This window comes from Microtus pennsylvanicus, chromosome 15 (assembly GCF_037038515.1).
Source record: "Microtus pennsylvanicus isolate mMicPen1 chromosome 15, mMicPen1.hap1, whole genome shotgun sequence".
In the NCBI taxonomy this organism is placed as follows: domain Eukaryota; kingdom Metazoa; phylum Chordata; class Mammalia; order Rodentia; family Cricetidae; genus Microtus; species Microtus pennsylvanicus.
In genome coordinates this window covers 72538503-72555804 of record NC_134593.1, presented here as the reverse complement: position 1 = coordinate 72555804, position 17302 = coordinate 72538503, and the positions used below count along the sequence as shown (strand labels likewise).

Here is a 17302-nt window from a genome sequence, read left to right as displayed (position 1 = left end):
ACTACAGGGGTTAGCCTCCCACACTCAGAGCAAAATGATGAAACTTTCACGAGAGAAGATGGTGAGGTCATGGCAGCGCCTGGCTGCTGACTGAAAATGTGGGTGACAGTTGTCTGAGGGATTGTACAATTTCAACCCTTGGAACTCCAGAAGCCTGACAGGGTTATTCATCTCCACCTGAAAATATTTTAAATTGGATGGACTCGAGTCCCCTGTCTGGGTTATGGCTAAAAGACGGGGATATTCAGGAGTATCTCCGAGATTAAAATCTTCCTACCCATACCCCACTAAACCATGCATAAAATGTGTATAATTAGTATTTACAACCTTATAATTCTGTGATTATATAAAATACCAGGGCTTTAAATACCAAAAATGAAACTTCATGTTATATGAATTATATCTTAATAAAAAAGCACTTTAATGAACAATATAACAAGAAAATCACATTCTTTCATCTAAAATTCACATCCCTAATTCCTACCCTAGACCACATTTTTTGTAGCCTCTATGAACCAGTCCCTCTACGAGCATGTGTCAGACTGACTTTGTTATTCTCAAGGAAGGAATGAGTTCATAGTTCTTATTTTGATGTATTAAAAAGACCGTTCTTCCAGATGAATTATTTTCCTTATCCTGAATTTTTTCCTGATCTGAGAGCAAAACAACACCCGAGGCTAAATGTCTTCTAAAGGAGCAGCTTATTCATGCATGTTTATACAATGCTTTTCCAAGTGAACAATACCCAACAAATAATGGTATTGGATTTCATAAATTTCACTGAGCAATTAGAAGCTCAAGTTCAGAAAGTTTTAAGCAAACATCTCAACTCTGTTTTTGTTGTTTTTAATGTATTGAACTGAACGAAGCTAAACTGGAATTGAATAACCTGAAGTAGAGAAGATTGTGTGTGTGTATGTGTGTGCATGTGTGCTTGTGTACTTGCATGAAGGGAAGAGACAGAGAGAGACGGATCGTATTTGTCCAGAAATTTTACTGATCTGAATGGAGTTTACCAGTTTTGAAAAAGCAACAATATTTCTTCTTTCAGTGATCTCAATCACCTTTTTCATAAGATACATGAGGATGGCATTCATTTGCCACACATTATTAGGAAGAATGACAAGACATGACAATTGGCTTCACTTACCCCTTCCAGAACAAGGCAGGTCAGAGCCGCTCTGGCACCTCCTGGCGCTCTCCTCAGCTGACAATGGGCAGGATTTGGGGTGCTCACAATTCTTCCCATACCAGCCTGTTCTACAGTCACATCGTCCACAGTTACACTGCCCATGACCTTCATAGTAAAGGGGAGGGGGAGAGCACAGAAAGATTATATAATCGGAGATAGTTTATAGCTTTTATTCTACTAGTGATTTTCAGGAGTAAGTCAGGATCTTAATTTCCACACCACCAACCATTAAGGCAAAGGAACATTTTTCTCAAATATTTAAACAACTGATGTACATTAACAGATCGGAAAGAACAAAGAAAAGCAACAAGTATGAATAAAACAAATGGTTTAATAAAGTTTTAAATTTGAGTCTATTAAATTCTAGATAAATGTTATTATGTTGGTCTCTGGAAAGTAAGTGTAGTATTTGATAGATTTGCCCTTTAATTAAGGTGAGGGAGAACTATAGGAAATAGAACACAGTTTTGAAGTAGGAGGATTTTTTTTTCTAATGAATCTTTCAACTTATCTATATCTACTTAAAAGAAATAAGGAGTCACAGTGAATTCATGAAATCTAGAATTAGTGATAAGCTTAGATCTCCACTCCTGAGCTCTGTTAAGCTATCATATACATATAAAGTAGAAGTGACTGAAGGATCAATGGAAATGGACCAAATGACGTAACTATAGTGTAATTTTTTAATCTATGAAAATGTACATATTGAAAGTACATAGGAGTGATGCTGTTCTCATTGTGATACACAATGATACATACTCATTGTGAAATGGTTACCACAAACAAGCTAATGGCCATATCTCTCACCCCACACAGGTGTCTAAGAATATGCTCGATCTATCTTCCTCACAAATCTAAAGTACCCAAAGCATAGTAATTATGTTCGTCATGCTAAATGTTATGACTTCTGGACTTATTCATTTGTAACTTTGAACATTTATATGCTTTGGTCAATAACTCCGACTCTTCACTTCTTTACCACCTTTCTACTATGTTTTTAAGAAAAATATTTGAGGGCTGGAAAAAAGTCTCAGCGGTTAAGAGCACTTACTGCTCTTCCAGAGGACCCAGATTAGGGCTTCAGCAAAGGCATGGTAGTTCACACCTATCTGAAATTCCAGTTTCAGGGGATTTAATGCCCTTTTCTGACCTCTGTGCAAACCAGCAATGCAAATAATACGCATACATGCATGCAGTCAAAACACTCACACAAAAGATGACAATTGTGTAAATACAATAAAAAATAATATAACAAATTTAGATTCTGTACAATTATGTTCTATGATTTCTCTATTTTAGTAGCATAATGTCTTCATGGTTCAACCATGTTATTGCAAATGATATTCATGGAGAACACATTCCACCATATACATCTATATCTACATATACATATAACCTTCATCCATTCATCTAGCCACAGCCACTTGTTTCTAAACCTTGGCTATTATGAAAAAGAGCACAAAGCAGGTAATAAAGCTTCTGCTTCAAGACAATGATTCTATTTCTTTTGGGAATGCACTCAGGAATCTTTTCCTTTCATTTTCTGCCTCCAAACTCACATATACCTTTCTGTACTCCCCTTCAAATTCACAGCCTAATTTTTCCTTACAAACTATAAAATCCATATTGCAAAGGTTTTTTTGTTGGCTTTTGTTGTTGTTATTTCTGTTATTGTAGTTGTAATTGTTTTACCATATAATGTGTTGGTTCAATGATAATTTTATGAGTGAAATGGTATAATAATGATCATCAAATGTAAATATTTTAAGTAATAAGTTGAATTCAGTGAATATTTCTTGAGTCCCTGTTACAAGGTAATCTATTCAGCAAGGTGCTTCATCACTAATCTCTATAATGGATATATGTATTATTGACAAATACTTATGACATGTGAGCATGGCTATTTAGATCTTCCAATATGAGAATTTTACATATAATTTTTGTGCTTTTTAAAGGCTACATTTCATACATCATTTAATTCTCTGGCATTTTTGCAGTTTATCACAGCTTAAGAAATTTTAGTTATTAACTAATTAGTTTTAGTTATTAGTTTTAACTCGGAATACTACTAAGCCAAGGGTCACCTATGAAAGAACTCTGAAATGAAGGGTTCTCTAAACAGATTGGCTCATAGTCAAGTCTGTGAGGTACTGTCTTGATTTTTAATTGATATAGGAGGTTACACCCTACTGTTGGCAGCACTGTACCCTTGGCAAAGCAGTCCTTAGCCAAATTAGAAAGATAGCTAAATGTGGGTCTGTGAGAGAGCTAGCAAGAAACCTTCCTCATTGATTTCTTTTTTTTTTTTTTAGTCTTTGGTTCCATATCTATTTTTTTCTTTTTATTTATTTATTTTTTTTTATTGAGAAAAAAAATTTCCGCCTCCTCCCCCCCTCCCCCCACTCCTCCCCCCTCCCCCCCACTCCTTTCCCCCATCCCTCTCCAGTCTGAAGAGCAGTCAGGGTTCCCTGCCCTGTGGAAAGTCCAAAGTCCTCTCCCATCCATCCTGGTCTAGGAAGGTGAGCATCCAAACTGGCTACGCTCCCACAAAGCCAGAACATGAAGTAGGATCAAAACCCAGTGCCATTGTCCTTGATTTCTATTCCAAGTTCCTGTTTGAATTACTGCCATGATTTCCCTCAATGGTGGACTGTGACCTGGAAATGTAAACCAAACAAGTCCTTCCTACCCTTAAGTTTCTTTGGTCAGAACATTTGTCAGAGCAACCTAATGAAACTAGAACACCATCCTTTTTCTCTGCCCTCCTGAAAATAAGGACAATCAGAAATGTATGTATAAATAATTATTTTTTAAACAAAAAGCTTTAACATTTAAAGTATAATTCATTCTGTTATTTTACATGAGCAAGTGGCTTTAAAATACTTGGGCACAAGCAAGAGATTCAGTTCAGGGACTATTAGATATGTAAGGACACAGTACAGGACATACTGCCACTGTAGACTAGTTGACAATCTTAGCAATAAACTCAAAGGAATTGTTAGATTAAAGGAGGAAAAGTTTTAAAACTGTAAATATCTGAGCAAGAATCTAGTAGATGAGAATGCCCTTAAATCCCTAACTTACCCAAGAAGGTGCCACCTACTGATGTGACTCACAGGAATTCTCAGTCAGGGAGAGTCTTCCCCCATCACACAAAGAGAAAGATAATATCCAACCCAGAGAGGGCAAAAAGAAGTAAAAACCTTGGAGACAGGTGCAGAAAGAAAACAAGGACTGCAGTCAAGTCAGAACATTGTCAAGTCAGAACACGTGCTTAAATTTTGTAATGATCAGGGAACCCTGATTGCTTTTCGGGCTGGGGGGAGACTTAATTGGGGGAGGGGGAGGGAAATGGGAGGCGGTGGCGGGGAAGAGACAGAAATCTTTAATAAATAAATAAATTTAAAAAAAAAAAATTTTGTAATGATCATTTTCTATCTGAAGTTCATTTGTGTGACAACAAGAAAAAAAGTTTTAGAGTTAGAATCTGATCCAATTACAAAAAAGAAATTAGATTAATTTCAGAGGACTAAATGCTATTTTTATTCATATTTTAAATTATATTTATTAAGCAGAGGGAGGCAGGTATGTATACCACAGAGCACACATGGAGGTCAGAGGCCAACCTGAAAAAGAAATCTGTTTTTTTCTTCCTTAATATGGGTCTGAGGAATTAAACTAATATAAGGTTTGGTGGCCATTTCCAACTGTCATGTTGATGGTCCCTCAACTGTTGTTTAATAAATTGCATATGATTCTCACCTAGAAAAAAATCATGTTTGGACTTTTGCCACTAAGCTGTCATATTCACTTTCTGTTTCTTACTAGGTCTATTTTATTCAGTTAGTTTTTAATTCTCTAAGCTTTTCCCACTTTTGTTTTGTTTTTCCTACATTGTTTGACAATGCTATCTTGATTTGCTATTGTTATTTCCGTGTCCTCCACAGAGCAGAGGAGGGGACAGACTGTGATCTGCACCACAATTTCTCATGTGATTGCAATACTTGGCATTATGAATTTCTTGAGGACAACTCCTGAAAATTTAAATTTCATGTCCAGGCATGTAAACTCTAACTTTTAGTTATTCAAAAGCCATTAAATATCAGTCATTTAAAAATCCATATGGGTTAAAGACTATGTCATGAGTGTAGCTGGCTCTGAGATCAAAGTCATTGCCCTTGAACATAAAGTGTCAAGGTGGGAGAACACTGTCTGGCTTAAGATGATTGCACACTCTACTGAACCATCTGGATATGTATATCTGTTCCCGTTTTCAATTTTTTTTCAAAACAATTCAGTATTAGCCAAAATTGCTTAACTTGGGAGACATTAAAACAGAGCAGTGCATAAGTCATACAAGTTGTATGTGTTCTTCAGAGTTGGTGAACACACAGCAATTGATATAAATCATGACATCTCAACATGATATAGTTTCTTTTTTTTAATGTGGGGAAAGTGATATTTCCTAAGTCAAATAAACCAATGAGGAGCACACAAGAAGCAAATACAAGAGTCATAGGGAAGTTTCTGTAAATCCAGTCTACAGTGAAGGGAAGTAGAGTTAACATTGATAATGCCAAGCTGGGTGCAATGGCTTCAGCCTATAACCCAGCATTCCAGAGGCTGAGGCAAAATGACTGCTTCCAGCTTAAAGTCAGTCTGGGCTACACAAGGAGTTCCAAGCCAGATCTGCCTGTGGAGTAAGACTCAATCTCAAAATAAATAAATAAATAAAGAGTATCCTTGACTAATTTAAATATTTATTCAAGACTGTTGTAATTTTCAAACATGATTTTTACTTTCTCAGTAGTGAAAACTCTTCTCATGCCTTGATTTCAAGAATTCTGTTCTATGCTGTCAAAATAAATTTCAGAACGTTAGCAATTTCATTCTAAATAAAACTGTGCATTTTCTACAGAAGATTTTTAATCCATATAGTCAGAAACTGGTTTAGAAGTGTAAAGTATTGACACCAGATTGCCAGGAAGTGGCTGAGTCAGAAAAGCACTTGGAAGTGCAAGGGATTGATACAATTTCTGAAGCAGGCACTGAGTCCTAAGGAGGAAACTACGAAATAACACTGTGATCTCTCTTCTGGATTTACTAGTTCCTCAATTCCAGCCAAAAAGCCCAGCTAAAGAGAAAGAGATCATTGAACAGAAATAGATTCAGGAAGATAAAGGTTTGATTTTGATAAAAAAAATAATAATTTAAAGTAAAAGACATGTTTGGCATGAGAACTAGTTAGTCTAACACACTGAAACATACAAATGTAGGGGGAAAGTCTTGATATAAATAAAAATAAGCACTTGATTTACATATGCCAATGTCTTTCATAGGCCTCATCAGAATTTAATCTGTCTTTCAAATAGAGAGAAACAAAAGGGACCCTTAACACACTGATCATAATGTAATGTTTCCAGGCTAGTTTGCAAACCTGTGAATGTTTTAGGCATGTAGGAGTTAGTCTCATTTCTTCTAACAAGTATTCTTTAAACTGCATAGACAGATCAACAACACTGAGATGAAAAATGTAGTATGTTATTGTTTATCCCTGATCTCAACATCAAAAGTATTAAAATTAGAAACCATTCTCAGATACCCTGTACACACGTGTGCATGGACACACACACGTACACACATACCTGTGCACAAACACATGTACACACACACACACATGAATATAGACACACTCAAGTACACAAACACGCACACAGAGATGTGTTTTAGTATAATCTGTCTAATACAGATGTGACTGCTGTTCAGGCTACCTCACAGGGTGAAGGATGTTCACAGCATGACTCCTAACCCAATGTGCAAGAAAATTACCACAAACTCTCAGGCTGTTCTAGGATGAGTGTGACACCCAAACCCACATTTCATTTGTGGATTGTGTTCCCTTGAGTTACAGGAGCTAAATTCTAAAAAAACAAAAATCAGTCTGGGATAAACTTAATTACTTAGTTAAATATATTTCAACTATTTTTTTTCTCTTGGGGGAAATATTTCTTTTCTTTTTTTAAATCTAAAATAAACTTTATTTACTCTGTGTGTTTTTCACATCATGTATCTTGATCCCATTCATTCCCCATCCCTTCACATCCACCCTCTGCCCCTGTACACCACATCCCGAATAAAACAAAATTCAAGAAAAAAAAAAAGAAAAGAAAATGAGAAAAATGACTTAAATTGAAGGAAATAAAAATGTTGTCATGGAAACCACAGTGCAAACCAACACGTAACATCGTAGGCCCCTTTGTTCACACATCTCTATTTGCAAGTGTTCATTGCAAAGAGTCATTGGTCTAGGATGCCCTCTTTATATTTCATTATCTGAAGGCCTACATTTAAAACAGAATTCCACATCGGTGGTCTAGTAGCACCTTGCCATGCATACCCACCTCTGTGAATAGACACATCTCCCTAATTAGAATACTAAACAAGCTCTTGTCCCCATAAATTCTGTGCGTACTTAGTGCATAAAAGGCACTCAGTAACTGTTAGCCTTTTAAAATAACCACTGTGGTGACACTGATGATACAGAAGAACACTCATGTTATATAAGGAACAGAAAAGCTCTCTGAAAAACTGTGAGTAAAATGTGCTCTGATGCTTGCAGGGTTTCCAGAGGAGGAAGTCTTACAGGAGAAAGTTCTGCAAGCAGGCTTTCCCCGGCCTTTGAAGTTACACAGTCATGATTATGTGGGGCAACTCTTTTATCTCCCTTTGCTGGCACACTTTCCAGGAACTAGAGGAGCATTCTGTCTACCTGCATGTACCAACCAAGCAGTCAGGCTAAAGAGACACACACAGAGAAAATGCCTGTCTTCTGGAACTTAGACTCTGAACTTAGAATCTGAAACTTCACTCTGGAGGAGTATGCACAAATGTGTGTGGTTGAGCATTTCTGTTCTTGTATGCAGGGCGACCAAAAGGGGACATCAATTACCCTCTTTACCTCTCTGCCTTTTTCTTTGAGATAGGGTCTCTCAAGTGAACCTGGAACTCGGCTGGTAAGGAGCAAGGCCATCCTCCTGCCTGTGCCTCCCACTGGAGTTATAGGCATGCAGAAAGCTATGTCTGGGACCTAAACTTAGGGTCTCTTGTTTGTATTGTAAGTGCTGCTACCCACGGAGTCATCTTTCTTGTGCCCAGATATCTTCCTTTTTGTCTGCATTTTGTGAACTCTGTGACTTTCCAGGTCATGTTTGCGTCCTTCACTGCTGGACTCAGTAACCAAGACAAAAATCACAAGCTGGCATATAGTATCTGCTCCATAAATATTTAAAATACAGAATGTTTGAATCCATTAACAAATATTCAAGTCTACATTTCACTATACAATAATTTTAGTGAAAATTCCATCAGTTTATGAATATATCACCCCAAGAACTCCTTTTGCATGTGTTTCTCTTGCTATCTCTTGCTGATACCAACAGGTTGCTAGTTCTCTAGTCTCAGAGTTGTGGTGGGAAAATATTTGGAATAAATGGATCTCCTCAGCAAGGGATCAGGCTAATTTTAAGAAGGTTAGGTTGGTTTCTTCTTGAGCTATTTCAGAATGTCTAAAATCTCTAAAGGATGTATGCATCACTGAGAGAAGCACTGAACAATATAGAAAGCCTAAGGAACAACAGTGTCTCTATATATGTGAGAATCAGAATGATTCTGCAGGATGAGAAAGTGAACCTTTTCATAAAAACAGGACTCAGGAGTACCTTACCTGAACAGAAATCATCAGAGTATCGATCATAAACAGCTCTGCAGTCTCTTTCGTCACACTCACACGTGTCCCCGTGAATATCTCCCCAATCCCCAGTTGGATCAACGTCGTGACAAGAACATTCACCACAAACACATGTTCCTAGATAGGAAAAAATGAATTTTATGGGAGTGCCAATAAGTATTAGAGAAAGCATCTTGCATGTTTATTGTTTAAAATGTTGATTCTTTCATATTTTGAAAATAAATATATTTAGATAAAAATATTCTAAGAAGGGAAAACGCCATCTTAAATTGATGACAGAGATTTCTTAATAAATAAAAGTTTTCTATAATTATGTGAGATTATTCAATAAATCATTAACTGTGTTAATTTCTCTCAAAGCTAAGATTAAAACAATCTGTTATTTTTGTTTGCCAGAAACTTGGAAACAATTTGACAAAAAAAGTGAAGGCAAAGGTAACAGAAGAACTAGCAAACTCAAAGTTAGTATCACCATTTTGTGAAGTAAAATGCAAATGGCTTAAGGGTTTGAGAAGCGGTATGTGAATGAAGTGCTAGGAGTAGGCAACATTGATATACCTGGGAAAGGACGTACTTTAGCCAGCCTAAGAGGTAGAATCTACAGAAACCGAATATGGTGATATATCAGGATAATAGAGTCCAGGACACCTACAAAGGAAGACTATACAGAACTGAGAGTTGAAACTGTACAGGTGGAAAGTTTTTCTGTTGGAAAGTATTTCTTGCCACTAATATTTTATTTACATAGATTGCAAATCTTTAGGTAAGTAACAGATAAATTACGTGGGATGAAAAGAAATAAATATCTTCATTGTTTCTTTAAATAAAAATAAATATCAGTTTGACAAAACTTTAAATTACAAAATAAAGCCATAGGATATGAATAGATTTATTCCTATTCAAAATTTCTGAAATATAATTACTAAAATGAAAAATATATTTAAATACATGCAAGCCTGAAATTTGTATTGGAACCAAAACAACCTAAAAATCCCCAAAAGGCTACAACAGTAAAGCAACTTATCCATACATATGCATGTAGAAGGCAAAATTACACCCACAAACATACAACTAATTCTTAGGCATCAAATCATAAAGTTTAAATATTCTAATATAAGACGGGCAAAGACAGAGAACAAGAAATATCTCATGATAAACGTGACAAGGGCTGACCATGCAAACAACTATTACTATGAGTTCTGAGGGGTACTATAATAGTGAGTTCAAATTATTTTGGATATCAGATTATCACAAGCAATGAAGTATACATAATCTGGAGGCTTTGAGGATGTGCCTTGATATACTCCAAATTTTGAATCTGAAGCCAATCAAATACAAAGGATTTAGGCAGAACAAAGGTGCTTATGAACACAGTGTGAGTTAGTGTGATTTGTACTAGGAAGCAGTTCACATAAACAGACGGTTCCCATTGCCTTTTTTGTGGTAAACGCAGGATTTTTTACTTCCATTTTCTATAAACTCTTAACTCTTTTCTATTTATCAATATTTAAGACAGTGTATCAACGATCCCCTACAAAAATATGAACATTGTCTTTTAAAATGACTTGTACTTTTGCAGAAATTAAAAAGAGGGCTTACAACTTTCTATCTTAATGGTTTTAAAGAAAACAAAAAAGCCACTTGTTTATAACCAGGTAGACAATATTAATAAAATGTTTAATATTGATCTATATCAATAGTTAATAACTATAAATTATATTTCATATGAATAATTTACAATTTATGTTTAAGGTCAGTCTACAACTCATGGAATTATTTGGTGCATGGTTTCTGTTATGTATTATGTTCCATACAGTTTTAATATTGTAGAAGTTAAATTCATCAATACCAATACTGCATTGCAGCCAAGCCTTCCATTACCCATGAGTAAGATAGGAGGGTTGTCTGACTGCCCTCTGGATAATCAGACACTCAGGCTGTTGATGGCTCTGTTAGTCAGGAGACATTTGGCACAGCATCTCCAGGAATTGCCTTTTAGCTGTGCTGTACCAGTTTTGGACAGATGCCAGCGAAATTTCAGTCCCCATACTAACTCTTTGCTCAAAAAAAAAAAAAAAAAGCTTAAAGAATGACAGCAAATTTATGTTTTCCTTATCTATTCAGTGAAGAACAAGAACAAAAAGACTATTTGTGTCAATATGGATTTCTAGCAAAGCAAGTGATTATGAATAATATCACTCCCACGCTGAAGGAAATGCATCGAGAAGATGTCTAATCAGTGATGAGCTTTGTTTACCACCGGTTATGTAGTAACGTATACGAGTGACACACCTCTGTTGCTGCAGATTTTGCCATCTGGAGATGTGCATCTTCGTTTGCTTTCCCAGGGGGTGATGTCACACTGGAATTCGCATTTATCTCCATGCCAACCAGCCTCGCAGTAACAGTTTCCACAGTAACACTTCCCATGGCCTTTACCCAAAAAGAATTTGATACAGTGAGGAAAAAAGCAACTTTTCAAAGTACCATTAACTTTATATCTCTTCAAAAATCATTTTTTTGCCTTTGTAAATAACAAGGGCTCCCAGAACCTTGCTGAAAATAACCAACTTATGTATTTTTTTTCTTCCAGTTGAGATTGAATCTGTATAATTATACAAATAAAAGCAGCCAATATATATTTGCCTTGGGCTACACAGAAAGTGGTTATGAAGTAAGTATTTGTAAAGAAATGACAAGATTGACTATGGAAGTACAGTGCCACTTGAAGTACATGCATCACTAGGATGTATGCAAGCCTTGTTGTGTGAATGTTTCTTGAAACAGTCATTAAAATGTTTTATTTGCAATCAACTATTAAGAAAGCGGCAGTGCATATTTACTTAGATATGTTTTATTCATGGCTGAAGCATTCTAAAACTAGAGGAAATATTTCATCCTTTAATTCCACTATGTCCCACAAACTGTCGACTTGTGGAATATTATTTAACGAGACAAAAATGTGTTTTATTTGTTTATGATGCAAAATATTACTTTATCTGTGTAAAGGTGTGTTACTTTTGTTTATGCTGCATTTAATTGTGTAAAGATCTGTTTCATCTTGCCTGCCCAAGGTACATGATTAGTCTAATAAAACGCTGGATGGACAGTAGCTAGGCAAGAGAAAGGACAGACAGGGCTGGCAGACAGAAAGAATAAATGAGAGGAGAAATGTAGGTTCAGGAAGAAGGAGAGATGGAGGAGAGAGAGAGAGAAAGAGGGGGGGGGGGTCAGGGCAAGGCACCCAGCCAGCCACAGAGTAAGAAGCAAAGAAAGACATATAGAATATAGAAAGGCAAAAAGCCCCAAGGCAAAACACAGATAAGCAGAAACCGATTAAATTAAAAGAGCTGGTCAGAAACAAGCCTGAGGTAGACTGAGCATTAACAAGTCTACACGTCATGATTTGGGAGGTGGTTGGTGGCCCAAATCAAAAAGTCTAGTATACACACTGTTGTGTCCCACCATGTGGAAAGTTCCAAGTTAAACCAATAAAATGTAATGCATTATTGGTCTGACAATAAGACTCCCACTCTTGTGTCAAGAGAATACAAATGAGAGCTAAGCAAAAATCCCACACTGTAATAGCCACTGTGCTATAATTTTCCACATTTTCACTTGGACAACCCACCAAACTATCTTCAACAAACTGCCATCACACTTTCATCCTGAACGTCTATCTGACCCTTTCCAAAATGCTCCAAAATATCTTCAAATTTGTTTGCTGTGTGCCCTCATCTTTATAATTATCCCACTCAAACATGGATGAATGTCCTCTTTATTTTCTATTCTGTATTTTCTTAATCATAGAAGCTTGTATTTTGTGAGACTCTGACTAATAACATATTTATTCTTCCATTTCCTTCTTCCTGGGCTGTTACTCTGGGATGGCCATGAAAATGTGCCTGATTGGCTGCTTTTTAATTGCTTACTGGTTTAATTTTTATTGTAACATTATGGTGTCCTTTTAATAATAAATTATAATAAATACCCATACTTTATATGTAAGCTCTTAGATTACTTATAAAATTCAATGTTCAAGAAGAGTTTGTTTAAAAATAATCATTAAGGTAAGGAGCTAATTCTGAAAGATAAGGGTTAGATCTAGGAAAGAGGAGAGGGGAGGGGAGCTGGGAGAGTGGAAGTAAACTGTGTTCAGGATGTATTGTATGAGAGAAGAATCCATTTTCAAAAAAAGGAATAAGAGGTTAACTATAAAATAAAACTCATGTAAAGCTACATTTTAAAGCAGATATGGAAAATAATTCAAATGAAGGATGAGGAAAGACATTGGGACAACAGAAGAATCAGGACAGTGCATCTCCTTGGCAACAAACAAAACTTTGTACTGTATATATATAAACTGGTAGAGGAAAACATTTTTTTTCCTGTGTAGTGTCAATGATAGACTATAAAATCCTTTCTCAACAGATTGTTGAGATGCGAATGACACATGGAAAGCTCTAGGATTCTGAGCAGCATCACTCCCACAGAGTGTTACTGGATACCGGCATCCGTGGTTAAAGACGATGAAATTCCAAACAAGTGGAAACACCAAGTAACAAAGGTGAAAGCTAAACACATCCTATTACATGGTTTCAAGTTCATTTTTAATTTGCATATACAAATAAGCTTCCCCTCAGAGATGTATATCAAAACTCATTGGTCCCAAAACATTTTCTCTTACACCTTACTGATCATCAGCTGTAATAAAACACTCAGATTGTAACTACTTAATGTCTGTGGGACATTTAACTGCATCTTGAACTAAACCCTTTCAAAAATGTTCTAGAATCTGGCCTAGGATGGTGACTCAGAAGAGTTTTTTTTTTTGCATTTGTTTATCCTGATTGTACATGCAGGTGACCAGGGACATAAGTCATTTCAGTTTAAAATAAGAAAATTTGGGCAATCCTACAAGACTATCTGCAAGCCACACATGGCTGTGATGACTTCCTGAAGCTGTGATCTCTCAGTTCTAGTATCCCTGACCTTGCTAGGATATGCTATACATGATTAAGTAGGATACAATTCTTTTGGAAAGAGTATACAAAGGTTTACTTAGTTAAAGTGACTCACACGCTGTTCGCTCCTACCATTTCATTGTACCAACCAAAGCTGCAAATGGACACTCTGGGCAAGGGCTTGCCACAAGATGAGCAGAAAGCAAACTAAAGAACAGGTGATGTGAAGGTACTCTTCTCAGGAACCTGTAAGCTCCAAGGCAGGCATGCCATGTGAATGGTGAAGGGTCAGAAACACAGTTCTAGTGTCAGACACCAGTATGGAAGCTATCATTCAGGTGGTTTAGCCCTGCGCACGTTGATCATGTTGCCTATGTCTCTGTTCCCACCCTTTGAGTATCATAAGACATAATATATTGCATATAAAGCATGTATTATAGCCATTAATGATAATGAATGGGCAAAAATTAGTGCAAGAGAAAAAAATTATTGAATAATGGAGAGACAGAAACTGTGAGGAGGGATGGTATTATCTACATCTAGGAGATGCTCAGGAGCTAAATTAGGCTAACCATACCATCATACTCCAGTGTCCCCATTAGGGCATAGAACTATCTAAAGACTATGATTTAGAAAAGGAATAAAACTAATGCAGTTAAGAGATAAGGAAAAAAATGAAAGATGGTAACTAATGTGAACAAAAGAAATGCTATCCTGATAGGACTACTTCAGAGTTATGCTGCTGGTTTGTTGCACCAATAATGTTGCTCTCCTCTGGGGACAATCTAGTTTTGGATTAAAATAGTTCTAGAATACTCATACTCTGAAGGTCTTCATTTAACTCTGCTTACCTGATATGTTTCTAGGCACAAGTTCAAACTGAATCGGAGAGGAAGTTTATATAAAGTTTATATAAAGGAAAGCATACAATAAAACAGGTGAAGAATAGGGACTGTGACTTTCTACGCTTAACATACCTACCTCCACAGATTTCTTCTGTTTCGTCATCTATGCATTCTCTATCATCACACTCACAAAATTTGCCATAAACAAGTCCATTTCCATCTGGATTATCACACTTGCACCTGCCACAGTGGCATGTACCTGAAGCAATGAGACAGTGAGAGGAATGTTTACACACTAGAAATTATAATGAATAACACTTTCCCACATTTCTTTCAAGTAGGTAGAGAAAAACCAATTAAATGTTCCAATTAAATGTTTCTGTTGTTATGGTGAGGTGGAAGGAGATGCTACATTTTTTTAAATTATTGTGGCACAAAAATTATAATTTGTACTTCAGAGTTATTACTGCTAACCTCTGGTAGTTCAATGAGCATCAATGCGACCCCCTCAAAACATGGAGGTCCTTATTTCTGTCTTTTGAAACAAGTAGTGAATAAATGTCTAACTGTGTCAAAGGGAACTAAGACACTTTTGAGTTTCTGAGTAGGGGAATTTTGCTCATCTTATCCACGAGTGTTTATTCAATATTTTGCCTCATGTTGGACCAAACTATTCATATAATAAATACTTAGATAAATATAAAATAATAAATATCAGTAAACATGCAAATAAACACTGTATGTCCAGTGATGGTGCCACATGTCAGCATTAGCTGACATTCTTGTAATGGGATGACAGGGCCACAGTGGATTTTCTTAGGTACAGATTCTTGTGACCTCAACAGAATCTCAAAGCACTGGAGATCCTGAAAACATTGGATCTCCCACAACAGACTCACCCCAACAGAGTGTTTTGCTATACCCCACAAGAGTCATTTTGCTAAAAGCAGCATTTTATTCAATAGTAACTAGTCAGATGTCTTGCTCTAACAAATAGATTTCCATTTTGAATTGATCCTCATGGCAACTGACATATGAAAGTTAATACTTTATGAGTTACCAGGATGTCCCTACTCTGAAAATTCAAAAGGCAATCAAGTCATCCATAGGAAATAAATGTGTTAAAAATAAATAGAGAAGTGTAAATGCTGCAAAAGCTCATAGCAAGGAACGTTAACTGAGAGCTGGAGGTCAAAGAGAAGGTGCTGAGGCATAAATTTAAAAAAAAAAAAGATAAGGTTGGGCGGTGGTGGCGCACGCCTTTAATCCCAGCACTCAGGAGGCAGAGGCAGGCGGATCTCTGTGAGTTCGAGACCAGCCTGGTCTACAGAGCTAGTTCCAGGACAGGCTCCAAAGCCACAGAGAAACCCTGTCTCGAAAAAAACAAAAAAAAAAACCAGATAAATAAATATGACATAAAAACAAAGCCTCGGTTGTAATGATATTTTGTTTGTAGTATAACAAATAAAGTTTGCCTGAATATCAGAGTACAGAGCTAAAGCACTAGTTAGTGATAGAGGCCAGGCAGTGGTGACACACACCTTTAATCCCAGCATCCAGGAGGCGTAGGCAGAGGGATCTCTGTGAGTTCAAGGCCACCCTGGGCTACGAGAGATTGATCCAGTCTAAAAGAGAAACAGATCCAGGTGGTGGTGGCTCCCACTTTTAATCCCAGTACTGGAGAGTCACGAGCCTTTTATCCCAGCACTAGAGAGGTGGAGACGGGAAGGGATATGCTTGGGCAGAGAGAGGAATATAAGGCTGGAAGAGACAGGAGCAAATGCAGTCTGAGGATTCATAGAGAAAATATCTCCCCTTCAGTCCGAGAAGTCAATAGAGGTAAAAAAAAAAAAAATGTATCTCTGTTTCTCTGATCACTCAGCTTTCATGCCCTAATATCTGACTCTAGGTTTTTATTACTAAGAACAATTAGAATTTGTGCTACACTCAGTGGTTGAAGAACAAATAAATATGCCTGAAAAGTATCATCAAACAAACAAAATTACTAGACAGAAGCTTCTAAAAGTGGTGTAGTTGATGCTAAAGGTCTCTAACATCTGTGTTTTTACAAGGACTACAAGAAAAGACAAGCATCTAGACTAGGTAATTCTTGTTGCATGGAACATGAGCTGAAACTGGGAAAAATCAGTGCTAAGAAATTAATAATGAAGAAATGAAAGGTTACTATAGGACGGAACTATAATTGGATAAATAATGGCAGAGAGTTGAGAAAATACAGGCATATTTGAGAGATTGTTGGGAAGCAGAACAGACAGCATTCAGTAGTCAGTTGAGTATAAAGCATGGAGAGGGTTTTGAGAGAAATCAAGAATGATATTGGGCCTGAGTGTGGGTATAGTAACTATTCTGTGCAAGGAAACAGGGAAGAACATGGGCTTTCCATTCAGGTACAGTTACAGTCAAACACGTTTTGATCCTATCTGGTTAAGAATTGTTTAGATTGAGATCCCTTCTACTTCTCATCCCCAGATGCACATGTTCACATAATCTCTTGTTCACAGGATAACTGTGAGTCTGAGTGAGAAATCCTTTC

General features: G+C 36.7%; 1 protein-coding gene across 1 annotated transcript in view; it reads right to left on the bottom strand.

Annotated features, from left to right (window-relative positions):
* Itgbl1 (integrin subunit beta like 1) overlaps positions 1 to 17302 on the bottom strand; it is a 173290-nt gene that overhangs the window by 70375 nt on the left and 85613 nt on the right. The window contains exons 4-7 of the mRNA XM_075949981.1: positions 14885 to 15007; positions 11232 to 11372; positions 8916 to 9056; positions 1151 to 1297 (exon numbers count right to left, since the gene is read on the bottom strand). Of these exons, the coding sequence (XP_075806096.1) occupies positions 1151 to 1297; positions 8916 to 9056; positions 11232 to 11372; positions 14885 to 15007 (552 nt within the window). The remainder of the gene's footprint in view (positions 1 to 1150; positions 1298 to 8915; positions 9057 to 11231; positions 11373 to 14884; positions 15008 to 17302) is intronic.